We start from the raw sequence: 27,157 nt of genomic DNA on the forward strand, positions 1-27,157 counted from the left end.
ATGATGAAAAATGCTATCCACCTCCAGAAAAAGAACCGATGAAGTCTAAATGCAGATTAAAGCATACTTTAAAAAAAAAATCTTCTATATTATTCTTGGGGTTTTTTTTTTCGGTCTGTTTTCTTTTGCAAGATGGCTAATATGGAAATGTTTTGCATGACTGCACGTGTATAATCTATATCAAATTGTTTGCCTTCTTAGGGACAGGGGAAGCCGAGGGGAAGAATGAGGAAGTAAAAGAATTTGGGACTGAAAATTTTTAAAAATGAATGTTTCAAAGGATACGAACAGGCAGTTTTTCAATGAAGAAATCAAAGCTATATATAATCATATGAAAAATTCTCTAAATCATTACTGATTAGAGAAATGCAAATTAAAACAACTCTGAGATATCATCTCACACCTATCAGATTGGCTAAAATGACAGAAGAAGAAAATGACAAATGTTGGAGGGGATATGGAAAAACTGGTACACTAATACAATGGTGGTAGAACTGTGAACTGATCCAACGATTTTGGACAGTGATCTGGAATTAAGCCCAAAGAGTTATAAGACTGTATGCCCTTTAGCTCAGCAATACAACTATTGAGTCTGTTTCCCAAAGTGATTAGAGAAAAACAAAAAGAACCTATATGTCCTAAAATATTCATAGCAGCTCTCCTTGTGGTGGCAAAGAACTGAACGTGGAAGGGATGCCCATCAATTGGGGAACGGCTAAACAACTTGTGGTAAATGATTGTAATGAAATACTACAGGGCTGAAAGAAATGATGACCAGGTTGATTTTAGAAAAACATGGAAAGACTTGCATGAAATAGTGAAGAATGAAATGAGCAGAACCAAGAGAACATTGTCTACAGTAACAGCAATACTGTTCAAAGAATAACTGTGAATGACTAACTATTCTGGGAATTATAAATACTTAAATTTAACTATAAAGGACCTATGAAGGAAGAGGCTATCTACCTGCAGAGAAAGAACTGATAAATAGAAATGTGTATAGTATGGATTTACATACATACATATGCACATGTGTGTGTGCGTGCATGTGTACATACATGTGGGCGTGTCAAATGGCGGCCTTCTCCACTGCAGGGTGAAAAGGGAGTGAGAGAGAGAATCTGGAGCTTAAAATATAACAAAAGAAAAGTTAAATTTTAAAAATATGTTTAAAATGTTTGTTTACACGTAATTAAGGAAAAATATAATAAAAATTAAATGTAGAAAATAGTACAAGGAAATACTGTTGATTTTTGGAATGATACCTACAATGTGATGCACTGTTTGTATCATTAAGTTAGCTCCTCTTTTGATCTGAATGCTGAGATGTTATAAATATGAGCCATTACTTATTAGAGACTTTTGTCAGGAAATTTTCTAAAAGAGCTTTAAACAAAAGAATAACTTTGCATAAAGCAAAAGATACGACAATGTGGAGATGTTCAAAGAGCAGCTTTAACACAAGTATGGAGAAAAAACCAGGAAAGAGAATACAGCCAGAACATTAAGGCAAGGTGCACTGAACCAAGAAGCAGCCCACTGTGAAAGGCAGGCCAGAAAAATTCAATGTCAAGGGTCTCAGCATTCTAGGTTCTCACATCACTCTCTTTCACTAAGGAGCTGGTAGTGTTGCTTCTGTAGAAAAGGTAATAAGACCCACAGGGGAACCAATGGAAAGACAAGGATGAGTCTCAGTGGCCTCCACTTTATTCACAATCTATTTCCTCAGGCCACTTTTATGCTCTGGAGCCAACAAGAGTCAACAAGTATTTATTTTTGTGTCTATGTGTCACTGTGCAAGACTCTGGGGATACAAGGGACGGCAACCCTGCACAAGGTGAGGGGAAACAACATGCAAATATTTCTGTACAAGAGATTAAAATTAAAGAGGACTAGGAAAGGCTTCCTGCAGACACTGGGACCTGAAGGAAGCCAGGAAACAGAGATGGAGGGGGAGAGCATTCCAGGAATGGGGAAGAGCCAGTGAAGAGATGAAGTGTTTTGTTCAAGGAACAGCAAGGCCAGTGTCACAAAAAATTAGGTATAAGAAGACTGGAAAGATAGGAAGGGGTCAAGTTATTTATTTATTTATGCACACATGCAATGGGGTGAAGTGACTTGCCCAGGGTGACACACCTAGTTAAGTGTCAAGTGTCTAAGGCCAGATTTGAACTCAGGTCTTCCTGAATCCAGGGCCAGTACTCTATCCACTGCGCCACCTAGCTGCCCTGGAAGAAGTCAAGTTATGAAGGACTTTAAAAAGCCAGAGTTACAAAAGTACCAGAGAATGAATGTGCAAGAAGCATAGAATTGCTGTGCTCCCTCAGGGAAGAATCAGGTGTCAAACAGGGACGTGACCACAGAGGTATCCCTCCAAAAATGATCAAGTTCAAAACACTGGATACTAGCAATAGCCCTATAAATGGCACTGGGCTTCCAAAGGCTTAGGATTATAGTACCTATGAGGGGGCAGAAGCAGAGAGTAGAGTTTGCTATGACGAGTAAACTAAAGATAAGTTGGTGAAAGACTATGGTAGGTTTTGAATGGCAAGTGGAGGAGGCTGAATTTTAATTCATAGACAACTAGATGCCATTGAAGATGTCTGAACACACAGACTAGAAAAAAAGATCTTTGCATAAGACCATTGCTCTGGCAATGGAACGAATGGAGGAATGGAAAAAGAAAGAGAAAGCAGGAAGAGATATCTGTAAGGAGAAAAAAGCCCAGGGAAGGCAATAATGGGGTCTTGTACTGGGGTGATGACAACAGGAAAAGAGAAGAAGAGACAGAGATGAGATGTTGCTGAGAAGAACTCAACATCATTTGATATAACAGGTAAAGGAACACAAAGAATTACCAACAGATACAAAGCTAGGAGATAAGGCTAATGGTGATGCCACAGGCAGAAATAATCAACTCAAGAGAAGTAGATTTCGGGGGAAGAGAAGCTCAGTTTCAGATAAAGTTTGAGGTACCAGTGAAACATGCAGGTACAAATGTCTTACAGGAAGATGTGGGTCTGGAGCTCAGAAAAAGATCAGGCCTAAAGACAGAGATTTAGTAGTCATCTGCTTAGAGTTTTTTAGTTGAAACTACAGTGATGAAACAAGACTGCTAAAGTGATAGGGCAAAAGCAGAACCCTCAAATGACACACCCACAGCAAGAAGTTTAGGAGAAAAGCCAGATAGAGAGGCAGAAGTGGTTAGAGAAATAGGAAGAAAATCAAGAAACTCTGGCACTTCTGCCAAGAGAAAAGAAAGTGTCTAGGAGGAGGGGATTGTCAACAGTGCCAAAAACTTCACAGAGTTTGAGGATAAAGGGTTGTTTCGTTTGTGTGTTTGTTTTTTTTAAATCATCAAATCTAGGAATTTCTTTTTTTTTTTTTTTGCTAGGCAATGGAATTAAGAGACTTGCCCAGGGTCACAAAGCTGGTAAGCGTGTCTGAGGTCACATTTGAACTCAGGTCTTCCTGATTTCAGGGCCAGTGCTCTATCCACTGTACCATCAAGCTATCCCTAAATCTAGTAATTTCAAGAGGTCACTGGTTACCAAAGAAGTACAGACTGAATAGGATGTGTATGGAGAGGGGGCGGGGAAGAAATTAGATTAAACAGGGTCAATTAGAAAGGAAATTTGAGGCATATACAAATTTTTTCAAGAAGTTAACAATGGGGTGGCAACTACGTAGTGCAGTGGATCAAACACCAGTCCTGGAATCAGGAGGACCCGAGTTCAAATCCAGCCTCAGACACATAACATTCACTAGCTGTGTGACTCTGGTTAAGTCACTTACCCCCAATAGCTTCAAAAAAAAAAAAAAAAAGAAGAAGTTACCAATGAAAGGGAGGAAAGTTGTAGCTGGATCAGATAGAAGAAAGGCTTTTTAGGACTGGGAAAAATATGTCAATATTTTTAGGCTGATGGGAGGAGCTGGTGGAAGGAGAGAAAAGGAAAATGAACAAAAGAAAGATGAATGGTGAGATCTTATGTAAAGAGACAGAAGACAATAGGATTACAATGGCACACAGAAGGATTAGGGTTAAAAAAAAAAAGCAGGGATACCTATTCTGTGACCAGAGGGAATCAAAAGAATGTTAATGAAAAAGCTTAATTCCGATTATCTCAATCTAGTCAGTGAAACAGGAGTCAAGGTTATCAGATATAGGTTATAAACATGCTTACAAACCCCGATCAATTATCCAACTGAACAAAAGTACCATGAATTTGTGGGAAACAACCCTGGAGTGCCACAGGAGCAACTGCGCCTGTAGGTGGGGGCTAAATAAAATTATTTTTTCTAGTTAATCGGTTCAGTTGTGTCCAACTCTTCACGACCCCATTTGGGGTTTTCTTGGCAAAGATACTGGAGTAGTTTGCCATTTTTTTTTTTGTTTTTTTTGTTTTGTTTTGTTTTTGGTGAGGCAACTGGGGTTAAGTGACTTGCCCAGAGTCATATAGCTACTAAGTGTTATGTGTCTGAGGCCAGATTTGAACTCAGGTCCTCCTGACTCCAGAGCCAATGCTCTATCCACTGTGCCACCTAGCTGCCCCAGTTTGCCATTTTCTTCCCGAGTTCATTTGACAGATGAGGAAACTGAGGCAAACAGGGTTAAGTGACTTACCCAGGGTCACACAGCTAGTAAGTGTCTGAAGCTGGATTTGAACTGACAAAGATGGGTCGTCACTATGTTAAGCTCATCATAGGTTTCCAACCAAAAAACTTGCCTTTGCAAACTCAATCATACATCTATATTAGCTACTCAAAATGAAATCCACCCAGATATGAGAAACATACAAACACACACATACATACACACACACACACACGAGAGAGAGAGAGAGAGAGAGAGAGAGAGAGAGAGAGAGAGAGAGAGAGAGAGATACTAAACCCCATACAAAGGGACACACTGTGGAAGGATAACATGTTCATTCAAAATACAAAGAACATAGTACAAATGAATTATTTGGATTCAAGTTATCTAATATTATGTAGCTCACATTTAAATATCGCTTTAAGGCTTTCCACATAACACTATGAGGTAGGTAGTACAAGTGTTCTTATCCCCACTGTCCAGATGTTCAACATTAAACAACAGGGTAAGCTAACTACTAAAATAGTACTATAATTTCTAGACTACATAAAGCTGCTCTAATTTAAACAAACTGGAGGTTTTGCGAATTAGTGAAAATTCTGAATTACAACTTTTTTTAATGCAGATTTTTTGCTTTCTAAAAAAGAGCACTGATAAAAAAAAATAGAGGGGCTGCCAGACCTGCTTTAATAAATAAATAAGGCTCATCTATAATCAACTCATTAACTGTTAGGATGCAAATAGATCATCTTTAAGTTCTTAGGAACAGCTGTGTTTTGTTAAAGGTTAAACCGTTCTCCTAAAATCTTGCTCAAACTATTCATTTGCTTTGTGATGCTAGTACAAAGGTAAACTTCAGTCCATTCCTAGGTGCTTTACCACAAATTCTAAATCAGTGAGTATTGAATTCATGAGGCTTTTTATTGTACTTTGAATTAAGGAATATTACTGTAGTTAATGTCAGAAATATTACAGAAACCAACGCCATAAACCAGGTCCCCTTGGGTCTTATACTTTTACCTTTGGCCTTTTTTTTGCTCTTTCAAGTTATTTTGGTATTTTTCCCCATCTGGGAGCTTTACTTCTCTCTCTCCAGTCTGCAGATTCAGACGCACATGGGAACCAGCAGGGACAGCTTGACCTAAAAGCCAAAAGGAGGGACACTACGTTAAACCTAGGGTTGAAAGTAGGGAATTCTGGGTTCAGACAAACCCTGAAAGAGTTTTATCTCACTCATAAAAACTTGTGTGACATAAGACTGCTCCTGCTGGTGAGAGGTTCCAGCCCCTCACTCAGGGGAGAGTGACAAGTGCCAAACAAGCTGAATTTAAGCACTAAAAATGCCAAACTGTTTAGATACATGTCTACACATACCTGTGGCCCCATGCCTATAGTAAGAAACAGGTGAACCCCTGCATCTCAAACAATCAATGTGATGCCAGTAAGAACCTAGGCATTCACTCCTTGGATGAACTAGTTATCAAGCAATAGGATTTATTTCATGCCTTAATGCTTAGAAGCCCTGTACTAGAATCTTCTGTGGGTGAGCATAAAAGAAAGAGTAGTCCCTGCTTTAAGGAGCTTATTATCCAGTTAGGAAAACAAAATATATACAGTATACAAAATAACTCCAACACAATTAAAAAGCAACAAGTCAGTAAGTGAAAAATAAGATACTATAAATTGAATGCTTCAGTGTTCCAGAGATAAAAAGTACAGGTGTGATTGGTGTTAGGAGGATTGTTGGCTCTAGGGAGGCTATGTGGAAAGAGGTCAGAGACACAAATTGGCAGAGAGGAGGCAAAGACTATTCCAGGCCGAGGATAGAGTATGTGCAAAAGCAGAGAAACAGAAAGCAACACGCTTGGGACAAGAGCTAGCCAACAGAGCAGCTTAGGCAGGGAAATACAAGGAAGGGTTCAAAGTTGAGAAGACAGCAGGCTGGGCTGCAGCAAAGAGTCATGGCTAAGGATTATATAATAATAAACAGCATTGGAATAAGATCTTCCTAAGCTGGTTTAACCCTGAGCATATACAGTGGGAACAAATGGACAAGCGGTGAACTGTGCCTTATCAGTTTCTCCCAGTCTCTACCAGCTTGTCCTTTTGGCTCAGCCTCATTATTTATAAAACAGAGACCAATTCCCTGCCTTCAACAGAAGGCTAGAGAAGGACATGGACTCCATAACTTCTTTGCTAAGAAAATGCTTTGCAATCACAAAGATGGAGGGGAGGACAGAATGGTGCACTTTGCAAAGTAATGAATGACAGATCCTTAGGACAACTTTCTCAAGTGAAGATGACTGTTTTAACAGCTTCTTCAAAAATTAATTATTAATAATTAGTATTGTTTCATATATCATGGATTAGCCATCCTGCTGTCAGTTCATCCAGCAGCTAACTTATTAAGGTTCTTGCTGTCTTAGAGATGGATGCATTATATAAATGGAGATGTACTCTTAACCAAAGGATAAAGATATAATCGAAACTCTTCAGCAAAAAGAGAATTAATGCACCTAGGATAAGAATGGAAGAGAACGCGAAAAAATCTTTATCAAATTTATCTAATAAAGGTTTGGTATCCAAGGCATAAAAACAATTAACAGATATATGGTATATAATGCAACTAGGATAAGAAGGGAAGCAGCAACATGGAAAAAAAATCTTTAACAAATGTATCTGATAAAGGTTTCATATCCAATAGATAAGTGGTCAAAGCATATGAACAAACAGTTCTCAAAAGACGAACTGCAAAGAATTCACAACCATATGAAAGAACGTTCAAAATTACTAACAGTAAGAGAAATGCAAATCAAAACAACTCTTGAGGTTTCACCTAACACCCGGCAAACTGGCAAAGTTAGCAAAACATGGAAACAGTCAATGTTGGAGGGGTTGTGGGAAGTTAGGCACACTAGTAAAAAGTATTGTAGAGCTGTGAGTCAGTAAAAAAAAAAAATTCTGGAAAGTATTTGGAATTATGCAAATAAAATTACTAAAATTTCCATACACTTTGATCAGGAGATTCTACTACTAGGCTATACCCAAAGGAGGCCACTGATAAGAAAAATGTTCCCATATACACCTATATATTTATAGCAACATTTTTGCATTAGCAAAAAAAATTAGAAACAAAGTAGATACTATCAATTAGAGAATAAACAAATTGTGGTACATGAATCTCCAAAATTATTCCTTCCACATGACTCTGCACAGAAGGTATGAACCAAATAATATTCATTTTAAAATACAGGATATAGTCATTTAAAACAAAACTAAAACATGAAAGAAAAAAAGACTTCATGGTAGTAGAGGCAAGAAAGACACAATTAAATATAAATTTGACCCCAGGAAGATAATGGCCAAGTTTGCAAGTTACCTGACCTAAAGGATCCAAAGCCAAGAAATTAATGAAAACAAAGGCAGAGAAAATATTTACAAGTTGTAGGGGGAAAGACAGAACATCAGGGAGAAAGGACAAGAAACTGGGTCTCGTAAGCAAAAAGAAGAGAAAAAAAACCAAAAACACTTAAGTTCACAATGAAATGCTTTTCCCTTTAGGGGCAGAGATAGTTTCTGTGTAGTCTGGGGGAGTGCCACTGGGTATCTCGGGCCTCACTCTTGGCTCAGTTCACACACCTATAAGGTGCGCATTGTATGTAGGCGCACATTGGCAAACATTGTATGTTTGTTTTGTTTTTTGCCCTTCTTCTTTCTGTATCATTTCATGAAAGCTTACATTTCATGGGGCTTCCCAAGTGAATTTTTCACATTTATATTTCTTATGGCAAAATAAGATTCCATTAATTCTTATACCATAATTTGCTGAACTACTCCCTTATTGTTGGGCACACATATTGATTCCAACTTTTTAATTATCATTAATAATGTTGCCATGTACATTTGTGTACAAAGAGCTCTTTCCTTAGTATCAATAACCTCACTGGGATGGTACAAGAACTATAATTTTGGGGTGAAAAGGGATAAGCAATTTTATACGCGTTCCTGCATAATTTCAAGTTGTTTTCCAGAATTACTGGATTAATTCGAAGTGTAATCAATATTGATCTGATGTGCCTATCTTCTGACTGCCCCTCCACAACTGATTACAGAACCACAGACTGACAGCTAGGAGGGATCTCAGAAGCCATTGAGCCCATTTAGTTTTTCTACCTGAGACTATCATCTTCATGCCAACATTTCCCATATTACTCACAAATGGCAACAAATAATATCTAAACCTATCTAAGATAATGAAATTAATCATTCAATCAGAAAACATTTATTAAGAGCTTTCCTATGTGCCTGGTACTGTGGTATACAGAGGATACAACGCCAAAAATTAACTAGTCTTTGACCTCGAGAATCTTATATTCTATCTGGAAAGACAATATTTACATTATATAATTATTCATAAAATAAACATCCAACAATATAATCAACATCAAATATAATCTATAATCTATAATCAACACAATATAATTTATTAGGGGAGGACACTTAAAGCTGGGGGCAGAAGGGACTGAGTTTATATTTGACCCTAAATGCAACAGGGTCTCCCTGGAGTTTGATTTGGAGGGTGACATGGTCAAACCTGCAATTTACCTAAGAAGGTAAGAAGACAGGTTGGGATGGACACCAACAGAAGGAGGTGCCATGTCAATGAGATCAAAAAAATAACAACAAACATACTCAAAAGGTACTTACATTGACCCAGCAAGGCTGACCTTGCAAGTGATGAGATCAAAAGAAAGACACCAGGCATGAGAGCTAATTACGCCAATTTTCCAGTGAATTGAGGGGTTACAGTTTATTTTAGGGAAAAAGGATGGATTCCAGAGTCTGTCAGGAGCCCAGAATGTCAACCTTTGCCACAAAAGCATAATTTCATTAGCAGCTCATTAGCAAGAGCGGTGCAAACCATTTCTAGCTCCCACATTTTCATTATTTTTACTGATCAATAAATTCTTTGAACATAGGTTGACTCAGAACCAAATAAAGCAGTAAAAATTTCTCATTAGCCAAATCTGAAACACAGAGATTGTATGCTAAATGTACTCTTTTGTCCTTGTTATTTTTTTCAAAACAATAGCATAGAAAAAGGAGTGGAGGAACCCTTGGGTAGTTAAGACTCACTTCACTTTCCTTCCTCCTACTCCCATGCCACCATAAAATAGTATTAAGTACTTATATAAATGATACTCATTTGCTGGCATTTGACTCTGAGAATAAGTACTGAATTATTACAAAGGAATAGTATACTTGGGTGACTGCCTCTTCAATAAGGGCTTCCCTGGAAGCAACAGCATTCAGTACAAATAGTACTGGACTGGTGAAGGCCTGAGTTCTTCATAGCTATTCACACACACATAGTGCAAGATAATGTCAGCACATGACCCTTTTTGTTTTTCACGATAAATGAGGCAGATACTACAGTTATATTTTCCCTGTTTTACAAATGAGGAAACTGAGGCTCAGAAAAGTTAAGTGTCTCCCTAAAAAATCACATACCTACTAAGTGGTAAAGCCAGGACCAAATCCTAAGCTTTTGATTCCAAGTCCAACGCTACTCTTGTCCTGGTCCCCCATAGATCCCTTGAATTGCTTAGTTCTTCCGTCTAGAAAAAAATGAAACCAAAATTCCCTGCCTTATTTGCAGGGACATTATTTTGTGAGTATAAATAAAAATGAATAATAAGAAAACACTTTGGGGTGCTGAGTATATAGCAGGCACCAGAAAAATTTCTTTCATCCTTCTTCCCTGAAAAACTCAATCAAATGTTTTAAAGAATTATTACCTTCTGTTCCAATATAAAGACTGCTAAATTATGTCCTTTTAAAGCTCAGTGTGAACAAAGGCTGCAGGGAGTCCAATCTGAGAAGAGCAGAAAACATGCAAGTTAAGCTAGACTTGGGTCATATGAAAAAAATCCATCCACTCCATCTATTATAAACTCCAACCTCCTGCAGACTTTGACAGTGCTCACTAACAAAACACATTTAAAGATGGGACGGTATCTCTCTGGTTCCCTGAGATACAGAATACAAATCAATCATCCCAAATCCAGCAGTGCAGGCAATGCAACCCAGAGTATTTAAATGAGAACAGCTTCCATCAGGCAACAAGGGAAAACAGCTTTGGGATTTTTTGATAAAAATTAGCTCAATCATGGGCTTAAGCCAATTTTTCAATAATGCACTAGAGCGTGAGCTTATAAAAGCAACCAGTAGGCTACAGGCTCCCCACTTCCACCGACATCAACCCAATGCCGAACTCCCCCATTCTCTACCTCCCACAATTAGGGCCCTGGCTTCTTCCTCTTGGGCTATGGTGACAAATTCGACCCAAGCATTCAAAAAGGGGCTTGGATAGGGATGCTAATTAAAAGATTGGTATTTCTGCAAATCTGCTGTAACCGGTAAACTTAAAGCAACCAACTTGGTAATTCCAAGTGGGCATTGAAGCTTTCTAGACTGTCTATACTGTTGTCTTCCTTCTCTGATCCTCCACATGTCTAGTCTGTGCCAAACAATTTCACACCTGATTACAGATATAAAATCTCAGCAAGATTATAACTGTTCTGTTGGAGGTAAATCATCCCTAATCAGATTATATATCCCAGAGTGTGTAACAGTCACAGTGTTAGACTTATAAAATAGTTGCTCAATAAAATATGTTGAACTGATAGACAATTTTATCATGCCATCTCAACCTTGTTTTTCATGTTGCAATTCAACTTTCTGACACTGACTTTTAGGCTAAAATAGGAGTGGCAGATTTCAGGAAGGGAGAAGATCCATATGAACTAATGAAGAATGAAATCCATAGGATAAAAAAAAGAACAATGACCACAGTAATGTAAAGGAAAACAAAAGTGAAAGTCATCAGAATTCTGTTCAATTCTCAATTATGACTTCAGGAATCTAATTGTGAGGTGAACCTCCTGCCTCTCAGCAGAGAGGGGGTGGACTAGAGGTGCAGAACGAGGCAGACACCTGCAGGTCTGGCCACTGCGTTCATCCATTTTACTTGACTGTATCTGACAGAAATGAGAACTGAGGACAGAATCAATAGGAAGTGACATTGATTTTTTTTATTTAAAAAAAAGAAAAAGAGCATCAGGAAAACATGCTTTAAAATAAAGCAGGAGTAGAAAACATTTCTTTCTATTAAGTCACTAACCTACCCAAAAACCTGTTACAAAGCATAGGGGTAAGCCATGGCTCAGAAAAATGAAAACATATCTAGCTGTAGGTTTATTGGGTTTATAAGAGAAGTCTTTTAAAAGTTTAAAGTCAAAAAACAAATGAGGGACAATGTACACAAAACTTCATTCAAAAATATAACAACTATGTCGAAATGTATTTCAATTTTGTAATATGGAGAATTAAAAGAGGTAAAGGGGACTGAGAGCAAAGAAGGGAGGGAGAGAAGAGATCTGCCATTTAGCAGAAATAGTAGCAGGAACCACTTGCTTGTAGGATCCCTCCAGGGTCTCCAGGGCCTTCTTGAGGCTCATCTAAACTTCTAGGCTAGTTCTTATCATTAGTCCCAGCTACCAAGTACATAGCCAGAACTGAAAGAGCAAATTAAAAAGTAAGGAGGGCAGAGAAGAGGTGAATGGAATTCAATAACCCTAACTCTGCTCAAATTAAGGGTTAGAAACCTGCTACTGGAAAGGACAACTGGACTAGTCCTCTAGTGTGTCAGATAGAGACCAGCCCTGAATCGCATCTAATCTCAGTCTAAAAAAGTCATAAACAGAGGGCAACAGAAGAATTAGCAGAAATGAACAGCAGTATCACGTCCAGAGAAGCAGCAATGGGGATCTTACGAATAGTGGATGGGGTTCTAGCAGATGCAGGAAAAACTGTTCCAAGACAGGGCTTTGAGAGGTCAAGAAGGAATAGACTTTAAGAAGACGTAAGAGCAAGGCAGTTAGGTGAACCACAGTGGATAGAGCATCAGCCCTGGAGCCAGGAGGACCTGAGTTCAAATTTGGTCTCAGACCAGACACTTGACACTAGCTGTGTTACCCTGGGCAAGTCACTTAACCCCAAATGCCTCACCAAAAAAACAAACAAACAAAAAAAACCCACCAATATTTGGGGCAGCTAGGTGGCGCAGTGGATAAGCCTCTGGCCTTGGAGTCCGGGGGACCCGAGTTCAAATCCGGCCTCAAACACCTGACACTTACTAGCTGTGCAACCCTGGGCACCCCAATTGCCTCACCAAAAAGCAAAAACTGAAACACAACAACAACAAAAGAAGACATAAGGAAAGGTTCGACACATTCACCATAATACTTTTTGGAAGGAGCAAAAAAAAGTGGGAAACACAAGGATTATTTCAATACATCAATGAACAAGTAATTTTTTTTTTTTTGCAATTGGGGTTAAGTGACTTGCCCAGGGTCACACAGGTGGTGTCAAGTGTTTGGTCTGAGTCCAGATTTGAACTCAGGTCCTCCTGACTCCTGGGCTGGTGCTCTATCCACTGTGCCACCTAGCTGCCCCAACAAGTAATTTTTTAAAAAGAAATTCAAGCAAATAACAACTATACCAAAATGCCCCAAATCACAAATGACAGGAGAAATGCAAACTGAAACAACTCAGAGTTTTCATCTCACACTTGTCTGATTGGCAAGAATAACAAAAAAGGACAGCAACAATTGCTGTTAATGCACTATTGGTAGAATTCGCAAATGACTCAACCATTCTGAATGTGAATTTGAAATCACATCACAAAGTCACTAAACCAGTGACCCAATGATACCACTGAAAGGCACATAAACCCTAAAGAGATCAAAGACAGAGGAAAAAGAACTCCCGTGTACAAAAGAATTTATAGCAGCACTTTTTATTATAACAAAAAAACTAGAAACAATGTGGGTACACATTAATTGGCAAATAGTTGAACAAGTTCCCATACATCAACGCATAGTATTAAGGAATAAGTACTGTGCCATAAGAAATGACAAAAAGGACAGATACAGAGAAATAGAGGACAACTTGTATGAACTGACAATAAGTAAAATGGGAAGATTCAAGAGAAAATAGTATATAATGACTACAATAATAAAAGCTGGAGAAATAAACAAGCAGTAACAGTATTCCGGATGACTCCCTTTAACAAGAAGGAAATGATTGCTGGGTAGAAATTATGAGAACTTTGGAAGGAAGCAACCACTCCAATCTACTAGTATGATAAAAGAGAAGAAAACTGGACATAGAGTCCAACATGCAGCCCAGATAATGAGAAAACATATTTAAATGAGTTCAGAAGGAAAATAGGATCATGTTGACTACAGTGCTTCAGGAGAAGTCAGCCCAGGAAAGATGAGAGATTCACAAAGATGGAAACAATTCTAAAAAGGAGAAAAAATCAGATGTCTTAAGAGACCAATGTGAATGGACATGGAATTCACCAATTTAAGTTTAAAAAACTAAATGTACAGAAGATGGAAGCAAGGCCAGGTAACTAGAGATGATTCTAAGAGTATGGTATGGTGCTACAAAAATAGCGCTGCAAATGATCTACGGCTGGCAAGGGAATCTAAGGACAACAAAAAGAGCTTTTTCAGTTATGTTGGAAGAAAAAGGAAGTTCAAAGAAGGGGTAAGACCCTTGCTCAAGCTGGATGGAAAGATGAAAACTCAGGGGCAGCTAGGTGGCGCAGTGGATATGCACTGGTCCTGAAGTCAGGAGGACCTGAGTTCAAATCCGGCCTCAGACCAAACACTTGACACTTACTAGCTGTGTGACCCTGGCAAATCACTTAACCCCAACTGCCTAAGCAAAAAAAAAAAAAAAGAAAAAAAAGAAAGGAAGATGAAAACTAACAGCAGAGAGAAGGCAGAGGTACTAATGTTTCATCTTCTGTTTCTGGTTTCTCTACAATAGAGAATGACTTTTATTTTGGAAATGATAGAATAAAAATGACTAGGAAAGTGGATACACAAGAAAAGGGATGGTAAGAAAGTACTCAGCTGCTCCATGAACTCAAGTCACTTAGCTCAGATGAACTACATTCTTGATCCTGAAACTGGCAGATGGGATTGCTAAGCCACTGTCACTACTGTCTGAAATGGGAGAGAGCCACAGATGTTACTGGTTTTCAAAAGATGGAAAGAATAGTCTGTAAATAAAAGGCCAATGAGAATGACTTTGATTCTTGGGAAATTTCTAGAATGAATCATTAAAGAGATGGTTATGAACATCTAGAAGGGGTAGTGGTAATTTAAAAGAACCAGCGAAGCTTCAACAACTCATGACAGACTAAGCTCATTTTCTTTTGACAAGATATTCTACTAGTAGATAAAGGGAATGCTGTGGATATGATTTATCTACATGTTAGCAAAGCTTTGGATAAAGCATCTCATACCATCTCATGAAGAAGATGGAGAAACAGGAATTAAAAGATAATATAATTCAGAACTGGCTGGATGGCTAAATTCAAACAGTTAGTTGGTTCAGTGTCAATGTGGTAGGAAGTCTTTCCAGTGGTTCTGTGCTTGGTCCTGTACTTGGTCCTGTGCTGTTCAACATTTTGACCAATGAATTGGATAAGGACACTAACTGCGACGAACAGCTAAGTGATAAAGGCAGGATCCAAAAAGACTTTGACAGTCTAGAGGAGCTGACTAAGATGAAATTCAATTGGGATAAATGCAAAGTCTTATATTTGTATACCAAAAAAAAAAAAACACTCTGCAATTGTAAAGAGAAGGTATGAGTTATATTTTCATTTGTTCTGAAAAGGATCTGCAGGGTTTTAGTGAACTGCAATATGAGTTGGCAAGATGGTACAGCACACTAAAAAGTTAATTCAATCTTGGGCTGCACTAAAAAAAGAATACAGCTTGCAAGAATAGGGAGATGATAGTCTAACAGTGTTTCACTCTAATAAGGTCTCGTCTAGAACACCATGGTCAGTTCTGGTCATCATGGTTTACAAAACACACTGATAAGCTGAACAACTGTCCCAAGCGGGGAAAACCAGGATGAATAAAGGGCTTTCAAAACATGACTTAGGATCTTTGGTTGAAGAACAGGCCTGTTTAGCGTGGAGAAAAGAAGACTCATGGAGACATGATGGTAATGTTAAATATATCAAAGACTATCTTAGAAGAAGAATGACACTTATTTTATTTGTCCCCAGAGGGCCATGCCAGGAGCAATTTGTGGAAGATGAAAAGAGGCAGCAAATATTTCCAAACAATTACATCTGTCCAAGAGAGAAATGGACTGCCTCAAAAGATGGCAATTTTCACCTGCTTGGAAGTCAAGCACTGGAAAATGATTTGTTCAGTATATTATACTAGGGATTCTTTCATGTATGGGTTGGACTAGGTGGCCACTGGGCCACTCTCAACTTTTGTGATTTTTAAGAGAAGATAAAAAGTAAAGAACAAGAAAAGGCTTCAGAATTGTGTACAATGCGTCAGCCACCAAACAGAATATGGTACAATGGAAAGTGCTGAATATGATGTGTACAAATTTCATTTCTTCCCATCCCTTATTTATTACCTGGGTGACCCTAAGTGACCTTTTTGGACCTCAGTGTCCATATCTGTAAAATGAAAGGGCTGGCCTGTTTACCAACTGCTGGACCAGAGGTATAGAATAAGATATACATTTTCAGATACAGCCAATCTGTCCCTTTGTTTTGTTTAACTAAATACTATATATGTTATAAGGAAAGGTTTCTGTTGGGTCCCAGGGAAGTTGACGGGTAACGATAGTAATGCATCGATGGAGAATAGATAAATAAACAGATGAATGGATGAACAATGAATGAGAAAAGAGCATCCATGAACAATTTTTAAAATTCATGTAAGAGAGAAAAGGAAATTCAGAAGGGAACACAAGACAAGCTGGGCAGTTTTGATACTGTCCTGCTAAATATAATAAATTAAGGAAAAGGCATTTATTAAATATTCAGTATGTGCCAAGCACTGGGGATACATATAGCTAAGTCTCTACTCTCATATTCTAACTGAGGAGACAATACATAAAGAGAATCTGCGTCTATACAAAAGAGGGAGTAAAGAGACAGTCACAAAAGCAAAGAGGAAAAAGGCAGAAAGAAAGAAACTCAGTAAATTCAACTACTGTCATGAATTCACTTGGACTGAGTTTTAGGATACTATTCTTTTTTTAATTTTTTTTAACTTTATTAATTTATTTTGATTTATCAACAATTACTTCCATAAGCTTTTGAGTTTTAAATTTTTCTCCCCCTCCCTCCCCAAGACAGTACACAATCTGATATAGGCTATACATATACATTCCTATTAATCATATTTTCACATTAGTCATGTTGTAAGGAAGAATTAGAACCAATAGGAGGAACCACCAGAGAAAGGAAACAAAACACAACAGAAGGAAAAAAATAGCAAATAGTATGCTTCGATCTGCTTTCAAATTCCATAGCTCTTTCTTTGGATGTGGATAGCATTTTCCATCATGAGACTTTTGGAGATGTCTTAGATCCTTACATTGCTGAGAAGGGTTAAGTCTATCAAAGTTAATCATCACACAACGTGGCTGTTACTGTGTATAATATTTTCTTGGTTCTGCTCACTTCACTCAGCATCAGTCCATACAAGTCTTTCCAGGTTTTTCTGAAGTCTACCTGCTCATCATTTCTTATAGCACAATAGTATTCCATTCCATTCATATACCACAACTTGTTCAGCCATTCCCCAACTGATGGGCATCCTCTCAATTTCCAATTCTTTGCTCCCACAAAAAGAGCTGCTATAAATATTTTTATACATGTGCGTCCTTTTTCCATTTGTATGATCTCTTTGGGATACAGTCCCAGGGATACTATTCTTTAATGCATAAATGTGGTCAGGACACTCATTTTCCCCCTGAAAACCTTCAGTGGTCCCCCCTATTGCTGAGTAAACTATTAAAGGCCCCCAACAATATATCACTCTACCCTCCCAGTTTTGTCTCATATTTTTCCCCTCCACATACTCTACGCTGCACCCAAATTAAACTACTCTCCTCTATACACATACCTCACACTAACCACAAACACACCAAGCACTTACTGGTTCTCTGCGCCTGTCTCATGCTTTTCCTTATGGCCGAAATGTCCATCATCTACTTCTTGGCCAGTAGATTTCCTACTATCTTTTAAAATACAACTTAGCTGCTACCTCCTACACAAATCCTTCCACCACAATGACATTTTCTATCTTCTAGCAGCACAAAGCACTCTCTAAATGACCTACCATATACTATGGAATAATTATTTGCACATTTATCTAATCTCTCCACCTTACCTAAATTATGTCACATGCACTCATACAGACACACACACATACACATACATACAATATAGCTCTATAAATGACAATAAATAAATACCTTTCTTAAAAAATTTGTTGAATAAAGAAAATCATGTGAAATACCAGCCTAATCACATTCTGCTCAACTGCATCAAAATAAGACATCAAAAAAAAAAAGTCACTTATCAACTTTATATTTGAAATGCTAATTGCTGGGTTAAAGAGTTCCCAGCTCTTCAACTACTTTTTTTTTTCTTTTTTTTTTTAATATATTTTTTTTTATTTTTAGTTTTCAATATTTACTTCCACAAGATTTTGAGTTCCAAGTTTTCCCCCTATCTTGCCCCTCCCCCACCCCAAGATGGCATGCATTCTGAATACCCTTCCCCTAGTCTGCTATCCCTGCTATCTCTCCCCCACTTCCCCTTCTATTTTCTAGGGCAGGACAGATTTCTGTACCCCATTTCCTGTATTTCTTATTTCCCAGTTGCATGTGAAAACATTTTTTTTAAACATGTGTTTTTCTTAAACTTTGGGTTCCAAATTTTCTCCCTTCCTCCCTCCCCACCCACCCTCATTGAAAAGGCAAGTAACTCAATATAGGCTATACTTGTGCAGTTATGCAAAACACTTCCATAGTAGACATGCTGTGAAAAACTAACTCTATTTCCCTTAATCCTATCCCGCCCCCCCATTTATTCTATTTTTTCTTTTGACCCTGTCCCTCCTCAGAAGTATTTGCTTCTGATTACCCCCTTTCCCAATCTGCCCTCCTCTCTATCATCCCCCTACTCTCTTGTCCCCTTCCCCTCCTATTTTCCTGTAGGGTAAGACAGATTTCCATACCCAATTGAGTGTGTATGTTATACCCTCCTTAAGTCAAATCCTATGAGAATAAGATTCATTCATTTCCTCTCACCTTCCCCCGGTTCCCCTCCACTGTAAGAGCCTTTTCTTTTCTGTTTTTTTGTGAGATAATTTACCCCGTTCTATCTTTCCCCTTCTCCTTCTCTTAGTATAATCCTCTCTCATCCCTTAATTTTATTCTCCAGATATGACTCCTTCATCTTCAACTCACCCTGTGCCCTCTAGCTATCTATCTATCTATCTATATCTATCTATATATATATACATATATATATATATATATATACACATACATATAATTTTTTCCCTCCAACCACCCTAATACTGGCAAAGGACTCATGAATTACAAATATCATCTTTCCATGCAGGAATGTAAACAGTTCAACCTTAATAAGTCTCTTATGATTTCTCTTTCCTGTTTAACTCTTCATTTTCCACTTCAGTCTTGTATTGGAAAGCCAAATTTTCTGTTCAGCTCTGGTCTTTTCATCAAGAATGCTTGAAAGTCCTCTATTTCACTGAATGACCATTTTTCCCCCTGAAGAATTACAATCAGTTTTGCTGGGTAGGTGATTCTTGGTTGTAATCCTATCTCCTTTGCCCTCTGGAATATTATATTCCATGCCCTGCGGTCCCTTAATGTAGAAGCTGCTAAATCTTATGTTATCCTGATTGTGTTTCTACAATACTTGAATTGTTTCTTTCTGGCTGCTTACAATATTTTCTCCTTGACCTGGGAACTCTGGAATTTGGCTACAATATTCCTAAGAGTTTTCCTTTGGAGATCTCTTTCAGGAGGAGATCAGTGGATTCTTTCAATTTCTATTTTGCCCTCTGGTTCTAAAATATCAGGGCAGTTTTCCTTGATAATTTCTTGAAAGATGACGTCTAGGCTCTTTTTTTGATCATGGCTTTCAGACAGTCCAATAATTTTTAAATTCTCTCTCCTGGATCTATTTTCCAGGTCAGTTGTTTTTCCAATGAGATATTTCACATTGTTTTCTAATTTTTCATTCTTTTGGATTTGTTTTACAGTGTCTTGATTTCTCATAAAGTCACTAGCTTCCAATTCTTCTATTCTAATTTTTAAGGAAGTATTTTCTTCAGCAATCTTTTGGACTTCCTTTTCCATTTGTCCAGTTTTGCTCTTTAGGGCATTCTTTTCTTCATTGGCTTTTTGGACCTCTTTTTCCATTTGGGTTTGGCTATTTTTTAAGGTGTTATTTTCTTCAGTATTTTTTTGGGTCTCCTTTAGCAAGCTGTTAACTTGCTTTTCATGATTTTCTTACATTACTCTCATTTCTCTTCCCAGTTTTTCCTCTACTTCTCTTACTTGCTTCTCAAAATCCCTTTTGAGCTCTTCCAAGGCCTGGGACTGATTCATATTTTTCTTTGAAGTTTTGGATGTAGGAGCTTTGACTTTGTTTTCTTCTTCTGGTTGTATGTTTTGATCTTCTTTGTCACCAAAGTAAGATAATATAGTCTGACTCTTTTTGTGCTGCTTGCTCATGATCCCAACCAATTACTTGAGTTTTAAACTCTTTGTTAAGGTAAGAGTCTGTTTCCAATGTGGAGAATGTACTGGCCCAAGCTTTGGGGGTTTGTACAGCTGTTTTCAGAGATACTTCTAGGGACCTGAAAAGTGTCAGTTCTTCCAAGGTGCTATGATAAGGGGGAGGTGTTTCCTCTCCACCGCCACAAAAAGCTCCACCACGCCAGCGCTCCTCCTCGCCCCAGGACCGCCCCTCAGAACTGTGACCCAGATCCAAGCACCAGTAAAGCAGGGGATTCCTGCCTCAGCCCTGGCAAAGAGATCCTTGCAATCCCCCTCTGATCAGCCACTCGATTCCCCCTCAGTCTATGGGCCGGAAGCTCAGAAGCCAGCTGCTGCCCTTGGGGTGGCTGAGATCTAGCTTCTTCTCTCACCGCAGTAACAGACTTTTCCCACTGACCTTCTAAGTTGTCTTTGGCATTCGTGGGTTGAGAAGTCTGGAAACTGCCACACCTGCCCACGATTCAGTCCTCTGAGGCCTGCTCCAGGGTTGCTGCTGAACTGTGCTCCTCTCCCAGCCTGGAACGATATACCTTTCCGATCAGCCATCCAGGTTGTCTTGGGCTGAAAATTTGTTTTACTCTGTTTTTTTGCGGGTTCTGCTGCTTTAGAATTTGTTTAGAGCTATTTTTTCTAGGTATTTGGAAGGGTTTGGGGGAGAGCTCTAGCAAGTCACTGCTTTCCCTCTGCCATCTTGGCTCCGCCCCTCTTCAACTACTTTCTATGCTTAAACTTTGATACTTCTCACCTTAATGAAATAGATATGGTAGAAATGATTCTCTGGACTTGAAGTGAAAGTGTGACCACAGCTTTCCAGAATACATTCATCTATTCAGATGAAATCATCCTTAAGATCATGTTTAGGCAAGGGGTCATGATCTCCATTCCTTTGTTTAAATCAGGAACAATGAAAAATGAAAGTGGCAAAACTTAGAACTTCATTCTAAACAAAGACTTTCAATCTCTTTTCTCCACCAAAACTTCAAACCATGTTACTCACAAAGAGTTTGAAATTTCTCTTAAATGGAAGTCTTAAATTATGCCTTTTTAAAACTGGTGCCCATTTAGAAGAGAATTTGTATACATGTTTTCAAATAGGCTTTATGACAGAAAGTATGTATGCCTCAGAGATTAGATTTCTATGGAATATATAGGCAGTATACATTTGGATGTTTCCCTTTCTACCACTACTACCCCAACAGTACTAAGCATCTCCCTTATGCAAGCTCAAGCCTATCCATTCATCAACTTCTTTGGGCTTAGGAGAGAAATGGGAGAAGAGCATTTCAGAAGGGTCTATACCCACCTGGAAAAGGAAGAGAGGAATTCAATTGGCCACAATAGGAACCACTTCCCTTCCTCCTTTTCCACTCAAAGCACAAAGTTCTCTTATCCCTGTAGCATTTCAGTGGGTCTCTGAAGAAGACACTAATTACATACAAGGCAACAGAATGAATGCTTGCTCACCACGTGCTAAGAGAGATACCAGCTCAGAAGAAGTAGTGCTGATAATCAATCTCTATAGGCGCCTTCAATAAAGGCCTTTAAGAATTATATTGTGGTATACGTATAACCTATATCAGATTGTGCGCCATCTTGGGGAGGGAGGAGAGGGGGAGAAAAATTTAAAACTCAAAAGCTTATGGAAGTGATTGTTGATAAATCAAAATAAATTAGTTTTTAAAAAAAAGGAAAAAAATTGGACTCTGCAACTACCCTGGCCGAGATTCAGCACAGTTCTACCTAAAGGTGAGAAAACTGATAGCATGGTTTGACCTGAAAAGTCTGAAAGTTGGTGACAATTATCTTTTCCTATCTAGAACTTTATTTTCCTTGTAGACTGAAGAATCCCCAAAGTGTCACCAACCCAAACTCTCTTCCATCTATAAAAAGCAAAAAACAACACACACAAGAATGAGTTAGGCTAACGAGGAAATAAAATAAAATAAACACAGTCTCTCTTCTTTCCAAATCTCTCTGTATAGCATCCTGATGAAAGCTAAAACACAAAGCATTCCAAATTATTCAAAGAAATGCTCAATATAGGAGGTGGTAGGAAGACTGCAACAAGGACTAAGGACCACCATAACAGATGGTAGTCATGAATGCCTTGGAGCACATTAAGTCAATATATTTGGTCCCAAAGTGAAATCCGTTCAGTAAAAACTAGTGAATGCCCTAACCAATCCTGCCTGATGCCACTTGCTTCTCTGGCTCTGCAGACATCAATAATCAAGCATGTCACTGAGAATAAAACATGATCACAGAATAATGCTACATAAACGCTAGTGCATTTATGGGAAATAAATGTCAAGGTAAAGCAGGAATATTTATTTTCAACTCGGGAGATGGCGATCTTGTGACAATGCCCTATTATGCTGGATTGATTTTTGTTTCACCAAATCACTAAAATATTTTGCAATCAGCATTTCAAACAGCTGCAGCTGCCATGGAAACAGCGTTTGTACTGACCTCCCCACTAAGTCCATGGTACCAGACCTAACGTGTATAATGAACCCATCAGATGGACAAGAGGCACCATAAACAATGATGTACTTCCCAGCCTCTCTTGGGCAGAGCTCCGGATAGTGCTCCTTTACAACACAGATCTATGGGAGCAGTTAAGCAGATATCCAGTCGTGAGACACAGATAAGATAGGGGATTATGATCTTCCACACCACCTCAAAAATGGTCCTTGCCAGGGCACGAGTGTCCCATTTGGTCGAGTCACTTCTAAAAACTTCTTTAAAGTAATATAAAAGAGACAGCTAATTTACAACCCCATTCTTTTAATCTTGGTCAGCCAGATTTTCTCAGACATCAGTTTATTTCTTCTTATAATATATTAGACGAAATAACAGCACCAGTCTCAGCTCCAAGGCAGCAACTCACTCTCACGGGTTCTGCTGACATTTATAAACTGATCCTATTTCTCTCCTGTGTTTTATGTTATCAGCTAAACCTGTCTACTTAAATTATTGCCTTGTAACCAAATCAGAGTTATCTATTATTCTGGTGTGTGTACACTTCTGAAGCTTTGTACCTATATCAAGTTTTGCAAGGGTAGAAAACAAGACCATAAATAAATAAATGGAAAACAGAATATGTTACCATTACTTTAGAAACAGAAGCTAAAAGTCAGATGTATTACACTGGAAACTACTAAAATAGCTGAATACATAGACTTCAGAAAAAAGAAAAACCTCCTGTAGCACCTTTACCTATCCTCTATAATCTCCAAGGTTCAGTGTCATAGGATACTGTTAGTCCTGCTATGTCAGATTCACAGGACACTGAAAAGTAAACAATTAATTCTAGGGTGAAGTTAGCCTAAAACTAGGGGATATTAGAGTGAAGATAGTCACATTTTAAATCTACTCTACTGTTATGTGCCAGTATGATGCCAGGAGAGGCCAATTTCCACTCAATTAGCAATCCAAAAGCTTAATTTTATTCAATGATCAGATGGTAACAAGTAGAGATGTGAAGCCTGAGAAAATCAAGAATAAAAATACACAAAAAAGTTCAGGGGGAAAAAGCTCCCTCTCTTCCAAGCCATTTTTTGGTTTTCCTAAGAAATCAGAAGGGAAAAAGATGTTTTTTAAAGTGTTTTTTTTCCTTTAAATTGTTCTGGGTTCTCCCCCCCACCCCATCTTTCACAGCTCAAAATAGACTAAACATGATAATTTTATGAGAAATTATACATAATACATTTTTATGTTCCAAAACCAACTGTGTCTTTAGAACTGTAGAACATGGATTTTTATTTTTCCTAAAAAAAATTTTTCTATCCATAGCTTTGAAATTTCATATTTGTAGCCACAAAGACATTAGTATTGTGCTGTCTTTGACTTTTTAATATAAGTTCTCAAGGGACGAGTGTTCTGGTTTCTTAGTTTTGAATTTCTGGAGTCTCCATAGAATTACGGCCCCAGGGAAAAAAAAATCTGTTGATTGTATCTAGTCTAAATAGAACTGAGGGAAAGTTCTGCTCTGGGAAGAGATTTTTAGGTTTAAAAAAAAAAATCATTTTCAGAGAGTACCTACTGAGTGAGACTGGTTTATCTCTGAGCTGTCATCAGTTTCCTCTATCAGTCCCACTCCTCTGCACATGTGAAACCACAAGGCCAACTCGATGAGAAGGCAAGAATTCAAATCTAGGACCAAGTTCACCTCTCCGAACTGGCTCTTATTCTAATCAACAATCTCTTCCTTTCTGAGGAATGCTTTCACACTACACTGGAGTTTCTTTAATAAACCATGCTTCACCAAATACAAACTACTAATTCTCAGTGTAGAGCCACAAAAAAGCTTCAATTGTGAAAATTCTGATAAACTTACAGTGAGAGAGTGCAATGGGTCTAGCCTAATGGGAGGATGATGCTGAAAAGGCATCTTCTTTAGAGGTACACACACACAGGGGTGACCTGGTACACAGAGTGATGGGTAACTATTTACATGGTGTTATTTGAGGAGTCCAAACGATCCCTCCTCTCCAATCCAGCTCTCATGTAGTATTTAATGCTTATATGAGAGTTGGGTGAAGGGGAACACCAAAGGCTTAGAATAAGCACCCTGAAAAGAGCTGGGCAAGCTGTCATACCAGAGGTGCTGGTCTTCCCTGTATACCCCATACGCCTTCACCCAACTCTCACCTGTAGCTCCAAGAAGTCTGTAGCATGCAGAGTGGCCATCTTGGCAGACCATCTTGTTACAGAGCCTAAACCAGGCTGAGGGTAAACAACTGGCATCAAACCTGTCAGTGAGTTAGGAGGATGTGAAGACTTTCCCCAGTGGAATGGGCAGATAAGAACAACGTGATTTAAACATGAAGGTGGTAGACGCAGGCACTGTGGAACGCTTAGAGTTTGGTCAAGCATCCAAGATGCCAAGGTCATCCAATGCATCTCGGGCCATCACCAGTTATCTTGACTTTTGTCCTGCCTGACTTAGGAGGAATGATTGAAGTTGAAACTTTATGCAACTGTCTCACTCAAATCCAGTTCACATGCAAGACATTACTCTGTGATGTCACTGGTCCCCTTCAAAACAAAGGACCAACAACAACAATGTTTATATTGAAGATCCTCTGTAAGGGAGGGTGTTACACTTGGCACTAATTGTGCCAAGAAATTTTGCTTTTATGTTACTGAAGATCAAAGAAAATCTGGGGGTGGGGGAAGAAGAGGGAGAAAAAGAGGAAGGGGAAAGGGAAAGGGAAAGAGAAGGGAGGAAGCTTTACAAATATCTCATGTAAGCCCTTTACAAATATCTCATTTGATCCTCACAAAAACTCTAAGAAATAGATGCTATTATTATTATTACCATTTTACAACTGAAGAAATTGGGGAAAACAGGGGCTAAGTGACTTGCCCAGGGTAACAAAGTTAGTAAATACCTGAGGTTAGATTGGAACTCTGGTCTTACTGAGTCCAGGCTCTGTTCTCTATCCACTGAGCCACCCAGTTGCCTCAATACACTGTTGACAATGACTTTCACTAACATGAATACAACACCTTTCACCTGAAGATTTCAAAGTTCTTAAACAAAGCAGCTAGGAAGAAGAAAGGGGGGAGGCAGGTTCCAGGACCTTTAGAACCAATCTCACAGGGCTACTGAAAGGACCAAATGTAATATCAGATGCAAATGCACTTTACACATACAAAGCAGAATGATTCAATTCAAAACCTGGCAAACAGTAGCAAAGGCTCTCTCTGGGAGAACCCATACCCATAGCTACCATAGTCCCAGCACTTCCTGCCAGCTCCAAGTCAGGAAACCTGAAGCCAACAAGCAAACACAAAATGCTGCTCTCCTGAGGAAGCCAAAGAGAGACCCGGGATCTATTAGCACTGCCTCTCTTCTGAGACCTAGAATTATGGGCAATTCCCCTCTCTCCAAAGGTAATTGTTATAACAGATACATACTCCCTGAGACAAAAAAATACTCCAGGGTCATCTACATAATTGAAAGGAAGGCTAACTCTAATTGAATGCAAACATAAATTACAGATAAAAACCAGAAACAGAAGGCATTGCCCTACCCCAAAACACTCCACATAACCCATTCTACGCTCCAGTGGCCTGAGAGCTTCTCTCCTTCATAAAATAACCTACCAAAAGGAAAAAAATGATGGTGGTCTACTGGGGATTTTCTTTAGCTTAACTATTTCAAACCAAAAAGCAAAATGAAATCAGGAAACCATTTCAGTAAATATGGTATTTGTGCACTTTATCCATTGTATCTAAATACTTAAACTGATTTCATCAACATAGAAAGCAACTGTTTTTGATGCCTCAAGAGGACAGTCTACATAAATTACTATGGCTGAAAAAATTCACCACTCCGTTACTATCAACCTTGTACGGATCAGCCTGACTTGTCTCCAATTACAGATATTCAGTGCAGTGTTGAGCCCTTTCTCCAAACATATCCTACCTGGTAGGACCCACTAGCACTTGGGTTCAATGGCACAGCCTCAAAGAACCTGGGGTCATATTGGTACCATCAAGGGGCATGTATGCAGGACATGAGGGAGATATCCAGATATCTCTTCTTGTACATAGTTTTCCAAAATCATGAAACCTAAAGAACTCTTGTCATTCAGTCAAACCTTATGTTGGTTTGCTTCATGTTTCCCCATGTCACCTTTACTCTATTCCTCCTCCCAAGTCAACTACTCCTGGAACTTAAGCCACACACACTACCTCCACCTGCAACGCACAGAGCTGTCATCCCAGAAAAAGACCCAGGAAGCATCGGGAACTAACACCTAACTTCATATCAACATCAGCTGGAGAGATACGAAAAACCTGAGGCACACCTCTACTGCTTCCCCA

The 27,157-nt window shown here is 38.7% G+C and overlaps 1 protein-coding gene across 2 annotated transcripts in view; it reads right to left on the reverse strand.

Annotated features, from left to right (window-relative positions):
* SIL1 (SIL1 nucleotide exchange factor) overlaps positions 1 to 27,157 on the reverse strand; it is a 268,182-nt gene that overhangs the window by 92,888 nt on the left and 148,137 nt on the right. For both annotated transcript variants that reach the window (XM_027856499.1, XM_027856498.1), the window contains one exon: positions 5,615 to 5,735. In XM_027856499.1, the coding sequence (XP_027712300.1) occupies positions 5,615 to 5,735 (121 nt within the window). The remainder of the gene's footprint in view (positions 1 to 5,614; positions 5,736 to 27,157) is intronic.

The sequence above is a fragment of the Vombatus ursinus genome, unplaced genomic scaffold (assembly GCF_900497805.2).
Source record: "Vombatus ursinus unplaced genomic scaffold, bare-nosed wombat genome assembly UNPS02011572.1, whole genome shotgun sequence".
Taxonomy (NCBI): Eukaryota; Metazoa; Chordata; class Mammalia; order Diprotodontia; family Vombatidae; genus Vombatus; species Vombatus ursinus.